Raw genomic sequence first — 13,800 nt, 5'->3', positions numbered from 1 at the left:
AAATGTATAGTACAAGAAGTTCCAAGGATACCCTGAAAGCTCCAGCCACACAGGTACACTCACAGCCACACTTCAGGCTTCTTCCTGGAAGCCTGAAGCTCTTCTCTGTAACACTTCATTAAAGACTGGAGAACAATATAGATTTTGGGGGAGTTTGACTTTACTCCTCCCAGTTACACATGTACATGAAGAGTTTTCAACAGCTATGGAGAAAGTCCGGTCTATTATCTAGCTCTCTCCTCACAATATATAAGCTTGAAGAGCTGTGCTTTTGTCTGTAAGGGAACTTAGGACAGAAATTAGAGATGACTGTAAAGTGCCCACTACAAATCCACACACAGGATCCTGTTCCACCACACCTCCTCACTTTCCTCCTTCATACATCAGGACTTGAGCTGTTGGAGCAAAATGCTCATCCTCCCCAGGCCAGACATTAGCATGTTTCATCCCAGGACTGCTAACCCTGAAGAAGCCTTCCCATCTTCTCACTGTCCAACTCTGTGCATCTTCCATCATCTTCTCAGCCTGGCTGCTACTTAGGACACACACATGGGGACATAATGCATGTCTAGAACAATCATTTTGCTACCCTTCCCACCCACTCTGCCAGCACACCCAGCAGCAGTGTTCATTCTTTGACAGAGGCTAAGGGTAGCACATAGTAGCCAGTAGTTAGATAGAGACATATAGACATTTGTTAAATTAGCTCAAGTCCCACAGTGTAATAACCAATATACAAACAGCATTCACATACAGTGGGCCAGCTCCAGGTTAGTTACAATATTCTGTTCATTGCTCATAAGGAAGGTAGTCTTGGGATGTTACCAGAAAAATTTCCTCTTATAATTCAGTCTGTTATCTCACTTTTGCAAGTATTTGCAGGGTCTGATTTGTATTAAATTACATTTTAGGATTATGTGCTCTCTTAAGCATTTCTCTCAGTAAACTATTTGCCTTAACATGGCAAATGGTTTTATCAAACTCAGCAATTTACAGTTCACACTCACCATTATAAACAATGTGAAATTATAGCACTAATAAAGGCATTTGGAAAAACAGAGACACCTTGACTGTACTGAACTGTCAAGAAGTACTTCTGGTAAAGGTCTGACCTACCAGAGCTTGATGTCTAACAGGAACAGCAAAGCTGTTGACCTACAGAAGTTGGCAAAGATGGAAAAGATCAAAAAGAGAATACTGATAGGATAGACAAATAGGTCAGAGCAGCAGCTTGTTCCCATCAGATGGTGTCAATCTTGAGCAGGATGAGATCTATCAGAGCAAAGAGAGACCTAATCCCAGCATACAGGTTCTGACTTTCCAGCTATTTCCAGGATGCATTTACACTCAGTGCTGGAATTCATAGAGCCCAGATGCAGGTGCAGGGAACGACTGGGTGTAGGGTCATTTCCCAACACCCTTAAAATCTTCTGTTATAAAAAACAGATCTCAAACTCTGGCTGCAAGCTCACGTTTGAGGAATATGTGTATATTTTAGGAACAATGGAAATGTGTGAGTGTTATGTTAAGTCCATTGCACAGCAAAGAAAACAAAAATACCCCACTGCTGTTAGGTGAGTGATAGGGCTTTATAGATTACTTTTGTCTTGGCTTATAACCAAAAAAATGGCATTTTCTAGACAAGTAAGTTATCTTACAGTTGATCAATCCTTTAAGAGTGATATGGACAAAGAAGAAACAAAACAAGATTGGCCTGAAATACATGGTAACTTTGTACAGTTCAATCTTGTCTGCAAAAAGAGAAAACTGGCAGCAAGAGTCCCCGTCACTAGAGGTTGATAGCCTGGATACCATATGTGTAACACATTGTGGCTGCAAATAGAGTCATGAAAACAGGCAGTGGATAAAGGGAGTATTTCATACCAGCAGGCAAGATCAGTGTTTCAGACCGATCCACAGGCAAATCTTCTCACTTTTGTAGTACTTTTTGTGTGTTACAACTGAAACCCCAGAATATAGAGGACCAGGATCATGACTCTGCAAAGGGCAGTGGTGGATGTGGCCTTTGGTCTGAGTTAAGCACTTTCAGGCAGGCAGCAGCAATGAGTCCCCTGGGGCCACCAACCCCTGCCCCAGCCACGCTGCCCTGGGGCCTGACTCCAACTCCCCAGGGCCCTGCCCTACTTGGGGCTGCAGACATTTTTCTGGTTTAGAGAGAGACACAAGCAGTTCCAACACATCCCACCTGTCCCCTCTAGGCCACAGGGAAACCTGGATTTACAATCACTGTTGTACCCTCTCCTCCCCTTCCTCTCCAGCCTCACCACACAGAAGCTGCTGAGACAAAACATGAAATGAAACTGAAATAGTGCTAAATCCAAAGCAGATGTTGCTTGGGTGAGTTGTATTCACATGTATAGAGGCTCTATCAGCTTTAGAAACCTGAACAAATACTCCAATGGGTGTAATTCAGGCGAATCTTCTTTTGTTAAACTATCACATTAACCTGTGACTGTTTCACACCCCTGCCAGCACTGAAGCTCTGTTGCTGCTGACATGAAGTGGTTGAGCAGTAGATATCAAGTGCAGGAGCATTGGTCTTATAACTTACATGAGATGGAGGGACACTCCCTTTGCATCTCCTTTTGCATAACAGATGCTGCTCCCAGCTGCCCAGGCTGGCAAGAGGCAGAGGTGTCAGATGCTAATAGCAGCACCTGACCTAATCCATGGACATTCAACATGGAGACCCAAAAGAGGAAAAAGTGGCAATCAGTAATGAATCCAAGGGAAAAAACAGGTTTGAGAGACAGTGTCAGAAGAAAGAAATAATGTGAAAGAAATAGTAGTGGAAACAAGTGGCCACACAGGCATTTGTCAAATTCCTCTTTATACAAATTGTTTGGAGCAAGCTCATACAAGAAGAATTTTAAAGGCACAAAGGAAACTAGATTGGACAAAACCCCAACTGTGAAAAATAGTGAGGGAAAGGAAAACAACAGAAAACGAGGTGGAAACTAGCACACCCACACTGGACCAAATTGGGATTAGTTTCACCCACTCCCAATTGCTGTCTTATCATCCCAGCACTGTTCAGCATTTCTATCACTCCTGCACTTTTGCAAATCTGAGTGCTGAGCTGATTTTACTTCATCCTGAGAACTGTGATGTCCATCAGTTACTCAGGAAAAATTTGGTCTCAGTTGTAAACATATAGAGATTGAACCAAATTAGATGATTTGAGACAAGGATCCCCCCAAGCCCAGATGTGACTGCATTCAGGTCCAGAGTGTCAGCCAAAGCCTTTCTTCACATGTGTTGAAGATGATTACACTAACATTTGGGTTAAGGCAGCATAAATGCTAGCACGACTCAGTGGTAATCCTTCCTATGAACAGCTTTTGCAAACCCCACTCTGTCATTCCCACGGTCAAAAATGCAGTAAAACGCAGACATAAAGACATCTCCTAAAATCCAGAGGGGTCCAGAGCGAGTGGGGATGTCGAGAGCCTGAAAGCCGCTCATGCAGAAGGTTTGGTCTTCAATCGACTCCTAGAAGGGAAGGCACATGTCCTTGCAGCCCCCAGCTCCATCCCTGGCTCAGGGGATGGGGAGGGGGGAGTGGGGAGGCTGCAGATACACACCTTCAGGATGTATTGCTCTGCTGTCAGCCTGTACTCATGGTGTCCAATCGTGAAGCTTATGTGAGGCAAGCTGGACAGTCTTCTGCAGTCTACAAGAAACTGTATGCGATGGACTGATTCAGATGGGCTTGGTTTGCATTTTTTTACATACTGCACTTCGAATTCAGGAGTTTTGCAGCAGGTAATAGTTGATTTTAATACAGAGAAATGGCATCAGGCTGGCTTATGGCCCAATACTGCCCTCCAGCTTTCTGGTTGCTCTCCTGGGCCAAGCCAACCTAACAGCCCTGACCACTGTACCAAAGCTCCTGTGGAATGCAGGGATGATGAAAATCTTTGTGAGCCCCAAAACAGAAAAGGTGAAGGAGTACTCTGACCTCTGCCGTGTACAACTCGGAAGCAAACTGGAGTGTATGAGCCCCAGTGAACCCCTGTCAGCAAAGTTTGCTCAGCAAAAGTCCTTCAGTGCCCTGGCTGGCAGTGGGTGGAGGGAGATGCTCTACAGCTGCAGCTCATCCCACTCCCTCCTGTATCATTTTTTTGGGGGAAAAAAACACTGAGGAAAATGGTACTTTATACTCTGGCCCTGGAGTGGAATTTAAAGAGCAGAAGGACTAAACTCTGGCATGGCCATTAATTTTCATAAATAATGCATTCGTTTACAGTAACACACAAGATAATTTCCCGGCTAGTTGTGTCATTAAACAACTGCTGAGTTAAATGGCACTGCAGAATACTCCAGGCCCTGGAGGAATCTTTGCTGTAAGCTGTAGTGTTTCAAGTCATTGTTTTAGAGGCTTCCTGAGAGGAAGGACATACTTTTGTTACGTTAAATCTGCTTTATGAAAACATAGTCCTAAAACCTGTGTACACTTAGCAGGTGTCATACCATTAGAACAAAATATACCATGGGATACAGAGGACAAGGGTAAAAAAGCCAGTATAATGGTTTGTAGAATAGGAGAAGCAAGACATAATTCATTTGCATAGCTAGGACATCCAGAACAGATTAATCCTTGATGGAGAGAGATAAAAATTCTGGTAAAATCACTGATGGATGCACCTACTTATTCTGGGTTAAATTTGAGCCAATATACTCAGCCCACCTGTGGTTACACAAAAACAGTCATAGGAAGTCTTAGTTTTAGGATGCTTTTTTTCAGAATCTGAGATGCTGGCTGAGTGCTCTTACACAAATACAAACTTACACTGCAATTACATGTTTCTTGTTTACATTACAAATAAAAACAAAATTTAAGGTTTAATTGAGAAAAAAACCCCAGAAGCTTCATGAGTTACAGAGGTGCAGCTCCAAGTCCTCCTCTTAAAAGCGGAGAGAGATTAAAAACTTGCTTTTGTCTTTGATCTTTATTCTGTACACAGGGAAGAGCATTCTTAACTTTCTTCCAAGTGCAGTTTTGCATCGGGATCAAGACAACTGAGAAGTTAACAGCAAGCATATGTGAAGCACAGGAGCTATAGTGATGTGGTAATTACCCATGGGAGTCAGCCAAGGGCCAGCAATAAGGCACAGTAACAATAAGCTGCTCTTTCCCTGAAGGCAGGTGGGTTTAGCCTTCCGAGGCTTGTTATCTCAGCACTTTAGATATTTCAAGGGTTCAGTAAAGCTGTCTGAAAATTGTCAGCTGGGGAGAGAAAAAGTCACCCCAACCCATCCTGCAGGCAAGGCAGTGGGAAAGGATAACTTACCTTGAGCAGCATCAGCTCAGGTAAGATGCCCAGAGAGGTAGAGGGGGCTGCAGACCAGCAGGTGTGTTGCCACAGAGGCCATGAAGAGATACATCAAGGCTGTTCTGGCATGCTGGGGAAGGTGGATGGTGGCCCTTCTTGGATGGGAGGCAGGGATGGGGAGGATCCAGGGGGAGTATTAGCAAAGGGATGCAGAAAAGGGTGGCGAGAAAGAAAGGAAAAACAGCAAGGAGACAGAGGAATGAGGTTCAGGAGGAAGTATAAGAGAAGGAAAGGTCCACCCTTGCACCCCACAGCTCATCTGCCAGGATCCAGCACTGGGAGCATAACAAATGAGCATCCCTCCCAGGAGCCCCAGCATGACACTGCCTTCTCTGCTGAAAGCTGACAGTGAGAAGTCCTGTCAGTGGAGTCACTGTGGGGCTGCAGTTACAGTGTCTCTCCCTGTCCATTTCATGCTAACAGGGTTGGCCATCAGCACTAAACCCCATAAGATGATGGTTACATCATATACATTCATGTCTTTGAAATTCCTCTGATTTTCCAAAAGAAAATTATTTCTGATGTAGAGTACAGATCAGTTCCTCAAACTGGTGCCCCTGCTATTTCCTTACACACCAGAACTGATGAATATGGGAGAGGATATTCAGGGGGAGGGATGGAGCAGCAAGGCAGACAGATCAAAACCAGCATGGCTCTGAGGTCCATGCCATGCTAGAAGCAAGGCTTTCACTGAGACCTTTAAGTTTTTTGCACCAAATACAAGTTTCCCTTCCTGTCTCGCTGTTTTCTGGCTTTATAGTTCTTACCTCTCCAGTATGTGATGGGCTTGCCCCAATATACTCCTGTAATCGCCTGATTTGCAAAGAGGGGCCAGTGATAAGAGAAGTGCCTGAGTCAACGATGGCTTCGCAGCCATGGGAGCAAAATGCCACCTGCCCCTGGATCTTTATGCTGTGAGTGAAAAACAAAGCATCTTTAGGAAAATGGCACATGCACTGTTACTGAAGAAGCATAGTATTGCCAGCTAAAGTACTAGACTACTGTCTGAAGTTAAAACTAGATAATAAGCTTTCCCAGTCTGAAGAAGAATGTCTTTAAAAGACAAGAAAATAATAAAAGGAAACAGCATGAGGGAGACTTCTCATTTGTGGACCCACTTTCACCTCTTAAGACTCCTACAGCCCTAATAATTTATTGCCTACCACTGAATTTGTTCTCACCCACAATTATGAGTTCTCATCTATTTGTGCAGCAGGAGAAGGACTGAAGGGGCACTGATTCCTTTGACAAAGTTAAGAGGTTAGGTAAGAGGTTAACAGGAAAGGTGGGAGCAGCTGAATTCGGTTTCTGGATGTCATAATCTCTTAACTGAATAGTCCACCAAGAATCAACTTGATCGCTGGTGTATAATATTAAAAAGGAATAATACGCTCTCCCAGAACCCTGATACCAATGTCACAGCAGATATAGAGCCAATAAACTTGTCTCATCCTGATGAACACCCTCTTTGGGAGGTACAAGGGTAAAACACTTGGGCCAAGACCTCCGGCATCTGTATTGCTAATTTTTTTCATGTCTCTGAGGGTTTCACCCAAGGAGGTGGATTCCACCAAGTATTTCATACATACATACATACATACATACATACTTGTTCAGGTGTATTTGCCAGTAGCTTTTGTCAGTGACTGGAACCCAGTGGATTGAACCTTTGTAGCGGGAATGGTCTATGCCCCCCAGAATCAACTCACCACCATTCTCCGTGTCATCTCCTCTGAAAACAGAAGACAGGTTAACAGAGTCATGGGAGTGTGCCAGCACATCCAATGAGATCACACTTAAAAAGCAAAAGGCAAACCATGTCCCTTTCTAAGTTCAGATGTGGATGGCTGAAAGCTATGATTTCTAGATTATAACTGCATATGTCCCAACTCAAAGGCTCCAAACAGCCTCTGAGAAGACATGCTGTAAGATGCCAAGGGCTGAGAGCCAGCTGAGCCAGTTCCTGTCCTCACCTCAGAAAAAAACACTCAATAAATTGGTGGATTTGCATACAGCAAGCATTTTTGTTAATCTCCACTGGCCAGAGGAAAACATCTGGCAACTCAGATACAGTGAGTCTGAGCTGGGAGCTTTTCTTTAGTTTATGACCAGCTGCAATGAGAATAACACTCTTTCAAAAAATTCATGGTGTTCTCCTGCATATTTTTCCTTTTCACTCCATATTTTTAAGTGTCAAATTGGAAAAAAAAAATTTAAAAAGGGGAAATAAATTTTCAAGAATTGAAGTTTTATATGGCTGCATGGCTGTCTCAACAATTAAAATAGATTTGCATCTTTTTTGGTTATATTGTTTTAAAAACTGACCTTTTCAGATAGAAAGAGAAGACTGGCTCCTCTACGAGCTGCTGGTTCATGATGCTGTCAAACACAGGCAGAGCATTTCCCACTGCTAGGGAGGGGTAGCCCAAACCCAGCACACCATCAAAGTGGGCAAGGGCAAAGGTTATTCCAGGCTCAAACACTGACTCTCCAAAGTCCTGTCCCTTGATGGAGATGTTACTTATCTGTTTGGTACAAATGCAAGGAAAGACACTATCAGTTACAACAAATTATCCACATTTCAGGTCCATATTGGTGTACTAATTTGGTTTATAAAGCCTGGATATCCTTCTCTGACTTCCATCAGCATAGCAGGTGCCCATTTGGTGGGTAGGCTGCGCTGATTCCTTTTGCTATCATAGTTCTGTGGATTTTTCTTCATAAACCCGGGACAGAACCCAAGGAGAAGCAGAAAAGCAAAATCTTAGGAATTTCTCTGGGTAGCCCAAAGCCATATCTGTACCTACACCTCTCAGCACCCAGCTTGATGGGACCTCACCCTGCCCTTGCCTGAACTGTGTCTTCCAGGGCAAGGCCCATATCTGAACTGCCCCAAAAATGGTTGGCCTGGAAGCTAACACCTATTTTAGGTGGAGGCTCACCTGCAGGGTGTCTTTGCCAGCAATGCCCAGAAGATGTCCTGAGCCATACTGCAAGGAGAAAGCTTCCCCTCCATGCTCATACGAATCCGACAGAAAGGACTTAAATTTCTGGTGCACTCCTACACAAAACAGATTACACACGTGGATTGAGGGGAGGAGGTCTTGGCACTGCACCTCCTCCTCAGTACAGAAATAGCTGAGATGTAGGGAAAACAGATTTTTTTACTTGTCTTTATGAGGAAGGCATCAGCGGAGATGCATGTTCCTTCACAGGCACCACTGTTTTTCCATACCTCACAGGTTATTTTGGATTTTAAAGGCAAATCAAAAGCAGCATGGGCATTTTGCTTCTATCTGTAGCTCTCCCATATTTGTTTTCATTCCTCTTACATCAGGCATCCTGTGGTGCAGAGGCACGTTTGGCAGCTGCAAGCCAGCACCTGCCCTTGGGTGTGCTCCAAATCCTCCCTGCCCAAATCCCTGCTGAAGGAGAGCTCCTTGGGAAAGGATAAAAATGGCTGAAGTACCTGAGACCCGGGGAGCATTAAGGGAGGGCAATGTTTCTTACGGCAAGCTTCGCTGATGCAATATGCAGAAGGGACCCAAAAATTGGAGGAGCCAGTGTCAAACACAACGGTGAACCTCTGCGGGGGGGTGCCAACACTCACAACTCCGTAGTACTGTGCCTGGGGGAGGAATGACCTGGTCAGCCCCAACTTGCCTCCCAGTGAGATATTCCTGAAGGAAAATTAGACTTGAGAGTACCATGCAACACTTTCTCAGGGTTTTTTCTCCAGTTTCATCTACATGTAAATGCATGGCATTTGTCTGGCTCCGTGAGTGGATGAAGGTGGCAGCTTTCAATCCAGATTCATACTTAACAGAGTAACATTTTTAAAGCCTTTTAAGCAAATGCTTAGTCAGATTCCCTATGGAATTAATGAGCCCTCTTGCACCAGTTTCAGTCGTGGCAATGTCAGCTCCAGGATGAAGCTCTCACATGCCTCATGAAAGCCAGTAGGCTTTCAGGCAGCTCCCTACTGAAGCTAGTCCACCACTAAACCATGTCCCTGAGCATCATATCTACATATCTTTTAAATACCTCTGGGGATAGTGATTCAACAACTTCCCTGGGCAGCCTGTTCCAGTGCTTGACAACCCTTTCAGCAAATATATTTTTCCTAATATCCAATCTAAACCTCCCCTGGCACAACTTGAGGCTGTTTCCTCTTGATGCTTGTTTACCTGAGAGAAGAGACCAGCCCCCCCCCCCTCACTACAACCTCTTTTCAGGTAGGTGCAGAGGGTGATTAGGGCTTTTCTGAACTTCCTTTTCTCCAGACTAAACAGTTCCCTCAAACACTCTTTGTAAGACTTACGTTACGGAGCCTTCAACAGCTTGGTTGCCCTTCTCTGGACCTGCTCCAGCACCTCAATGTCCTTCTTGAAGTGAGGGGCCCAGAACTGAACACAGTACTCAAGGTGTGGTCTCACCAGTGCCAAATACAGGGGAACAATTATGTCCCCATCCCTGCTGGCCCCACTATTTCTAATGCAGGCCAGGATGCTGTTGGTTTTCTTGGTCACCTGGGCACACTGCTGTGTCATGTTGAGCCAGCTGGAGATCAACACCCCCAGGTCTTTCTTTGTGGGGCAGCTTTCCAGCCACTCTTCCCCAAGCCTCTAGCATTGCAAGGGGTTGTTTTGACCCACAAGCAGGACCCAGATCATGTATATTGAGCCTCATACAATTGGCCTTAGCCCGTCAGTCCATCATATTTGAGAAGTCACAGCAGTCTGCTGAAGTTCCCACTGACTAGAAAAGGGGAAACATAACCCAACATGAGCCAGCAATGTGCACTCGCAGCCCAGAAATCCATCTATATCCTGGGCTGCATCAAAAGAAACATGGCCAGCAGGTCCAGGGAGGTGATTCTGTCCCTCTACTCATGTGAGACCCCACCTGGAGTGCTGTGTCCAGTCCTGGAGCCCCCAACACATTAAGGGCATGGAGGTGTTGGATTGAGTCCAGAGCAGGGCCATGAAGATGATAAGAGGGCTGGAGCAGCTCTTCTATGAGGACAGGTTGAGAGAGTTGTAGTTGTTCAGCTAGGAGAAGAGAAGGCTCTGGAGAGACCTTAGAGCAGCCTTCCAGTACCTGAAGGAAGCCTACAAGAAAGATGTGGAGAGGCTTTTTCAAGGGCATGTAGTGATAGGACAAGGGGTAAAGGTTTTAAGCTGGAAGAGACTAGATTTAGGTTAGACATGAGGAAGAAATCCTTTAGTTTGAGGGTGGTGAGACACTAGCACAGGGTGTCCAGGGATCAACCTCCCTGGGAGTGTTCAGGGCCAGGTAGGATGGGGCTTTGAGCAACCTGATCTAGTGGGAGGCCCATGCAAGGTGTCTGGAACGAGATGATCTTTCAGATCCTTTCCAGATGAAGCCATTCTATGATTTTATGAATCCAGCCTGTCCAGGTCCCTCTGTAGAGCCTTTCTGCCCTCAAGTAGATCAACACTCCTGCTAAACTTGGTGTGATCTGCAAACTTAAACAAGGGTGCACTCAGTCCCCTTGTCCATATCATTGATAAAGACATGAAGCAGAACTGTCCCAAACACTGAGAGCTCTGAACAAACACTGAACAACACTAGTGGGTGGATGCCAATTGAATTTACCTCCATTCTCCACAATCAGTGATTTCACATCAGTGATGGAAAGACTGCACGACCAACCTCTAACAGCATCAGAGGGCACAGCACAACTGCTGTCACAACTGGCTCTTTGCTTTGTAATGAGAAGCTATTAGCGGGTTAAAAATCAAATTCTGTTGCAGGGACTGTGTCTGATGTACTCTACAAAGTTCATCCAGTGGATAAAAAAATGACTGACCATCTTTAGATACCAACTGAAGCTAGAGATAATCTGTGAACACATGAATGCTGGAGCAAAGTGTTTATCCACGTCCCAAATGCAAGTGTCTAAGTGCCCCTATCAGGTCCTGGCAGAGCACTTCAGTGTTAAGAGGCCTATTTTTAGGAAAAGGCATTTCTGGAATTCAAACTCAGATAGAAAAGCATTACCCAGTGCCAAGCCTTTTGTAGCAATACAAGTATTTAAATATGTATCTTCAAGTGCATACTTGCTAATTAATACACTGAATATAGTTTCTGGCCCCACAGTTTACGGTCTGAATGAGAGGATCAAGAAAAGGAAAACAAACACCCTTTTAAAGAGAATATCCACCTCTACAGCAGGATTTTATTCCTTCCCATATTAAACAAAACATTATTAATGAATTTATAAAGTGAGGCAGCTCTAATTCATGTGGGTCAGAAAAGAAAAAAACCAAACAAAACAAGACCAAAAAACCCTGTCGAACACACCACACTGAAACCCCCATAAAACTGTTCCTGATGCCAGCTGGATGTGCTGGGGAAGTGGGCTTTGCTTTATGACTTTGATATTTATCCCCTTTTTGAGAGGACAGCAGGCTGAATTTTTTCAATCTCCTTTGTTCTTCTTCACAGTATCTCAAGCTCCTCTTGACAGTGTCTTTTACAGCCCTCAAGTGTCAGGAAGTTCTTGCTGAATTAATTTGGCTTTCCCTTCCCTGTTCAGATGCAGCCTCAGAAGAAGTGAGTAAAATAGAAAACAGAGGCCAGCCAAATGGACAAAATGCTAAACCCCGGAAAGACAGTTTACAAAGTGGTTGACCTGTTGACTTGCCTATTTGACATTCAATGAAACTTGTATTTTTTCCTTTCTGAGTTTACAGGGTAAGTTCAGACAGGATATCATGAGACCCAGGTCAGACTGAAGTATTCAATAGACATTAAGCTCAGGAGATAAAAGAAGAAAAAGAAAATCTCTACTTGAGTTTTTGCTATCATTGTGGGATAGCACATCACACAGTGATCAAATATGATCAAATATACGAGATTTGATGCAAACATCCAAGGTTCTGGTAAATAGAATATAGCTAGATGAAGAAATCAAATTCTGCTGCTTAAAATCCAATCTTGAACCAAGATTGATACAGGCAAACATCTCACCTCTTCTTTGACCCAACCTAGTCCAATACATATCTGTACAAAAATAAAATGTGTTACAGGACTACCGCTGCTAGATTACATCAACTTTCTACCCGGGTCCTACCCATGATAACCTATATCCATACTTACTTTATTTTGTAGACAGGTAAACCAATCTATTTATGATCTAGTATTTATAACATAAAGCAATGAGCCACCTGAAGCCCTCGAATTTAGTTGAGAGACTAATTTTCAAATGTGCTGGGAAAAAAAATCTGCCTTCAAGAAAGCAACAAGTCCTTATGACTGCATTAGAAAAACTGTACTTACATTCATGTAATCATACAGCCTTTCTGAAGCTGTTCCTACTGATAAAGCAATATCTGCAGGGAAGCAATGCAGATACCTCCGTGCAAAAACATCAGGGTGGTGATCCCTCCAGAATTCCTCTAATTCTCCCTTTTCCTTCAGCTGTTTCTTGATAGATTTGAATCGAATGAGAGGGATTCTATGCAAACAGAATAAACACACAAAAATTAACTAGATCTCCCTTCTAGAATTCTCACATATTCTTTTTTTAAAAAAAAAAAAAAAAAAAAAAAGTTGTTTCTTTTCTGAGACTTTAGGTATCAGCAAGCATGGGTTACCCTAGGAAGCCAGTAGAGACAGGGACCAGCAAAGCTAGATACCTATGCTTACCGTTCCATGGCCACAGTGAATGGGATGTAAACCACAGCCAATAGTATCACCCTCATGGCTCCAACCAGTTCCAAGTCCAACAACACTCATTTACTCAGAAGTCCCTTTTTTATACCCTCTTGTCAGCAGAGGGCCATTCGCCAGGTCAGTCAATCACAGGAGGTCAGTGCTTTGGCAGAAAACCAATTAATTTGCTCTCAGAGTAACCGCTGGATTGTGCAAATATTGGTGTCTGGTGAAGCTACTGAGGCACAGATAAACAGGGCACAGTGTAGACCAAATAGACATTTTACTTAAAAATCCTTAATGACTTTTATATAAATATAATAAATGGGATGAATTTGACTCCTTGGGAAGGATGAGGCACTCCAAGGTCTTGCCTGGTTCCCTCTGGATAAGCTGCTTTTCAAGCTTTCATCAGTGACAGATGGCTCAGAAGTGCCCAGCACAGAGAAAGAGCATAGCATGTTTAACCATTCCAATTTTACACAGAGATGTTTCAGCAGGGCTGAGCAGAGACACATTTGAGACAGTTGTGACAAGTCATCCCCTAACAACTGAAGTTCATTTTCCCATTTATAGGACAAGTCTGATCTAAATGCAAATGCTATTGCCCCTCCAAAAAAAAGTGTCTTTAAATTAAAAAGCACAACAAGCTGCAACATACAGCAACAAACAGCCAGTGGTTTTGTACATGTTTCAGCAAGACATGTGGAAGTTCTCCCTTGGATTTATTTTCCTGTGAGTTTCCTTAGGTTAGCAGTTCCCA

General features: G+C 43.8%; 1 protein-coding gene across 1 annotated transcript; it reads right to left on the bottom strand.

The window, feature by feature from the left end:
• Positions 1 to 1,570: 1,570 nt before the first annotated feature.
• LOC139806682 (cathepsin E-A-like) lies at positions 1,571 to 13,105 on the bottom strand. The gene is made up of 9 exons (XM_071766674.1): positions 13,032 to 13,105; positions 12,663 to 12,840; positions 8,868 to 8,985; positions 8,300 to 8,418; positions 7,683 to 7,882; positions 6,967 to 7,089; positions 6,125 to 6,269; positions 3,606 to 3,704; positions 1,571 to 3,513 (listed from the first exon to the last, which is right to left on the bottom strand). The coding sequence occupies exons 1-9, from the start codon at positions 13,085 to 13,087 to the stop codon at positions 3,334 to 3,336; spliced, it is 1,218 nt and encodes a 405-aa protein (XP_071622775.1). The 5' UTR covers positions 13,088 to 13,105; the 3' UTR covers positions 1,571 to 3,333.
• Between the last annotated feature and the right edge of the window lie 695 nt (positions 13,106 to 13,800).

This window comes from Heliangelus exortis, chromosome 1 (assembly GCF_036169615.1).
Source record: "Heliangelus exortis chromosome 1, bHelExo1.hap1, whole genome shotgun sequence".
Lineage (NCBI taxonomy): Eukaryota > Metazoa > Chordata > Aves > Apodiformes > Trochilidae > Heliangelus > Heliangelus exortis.
The sequence above is the reverse complement of the archived record's forward strand: the minus strand, read 5'-3'. Positions and strand labels throughout refer to the sequence as shown.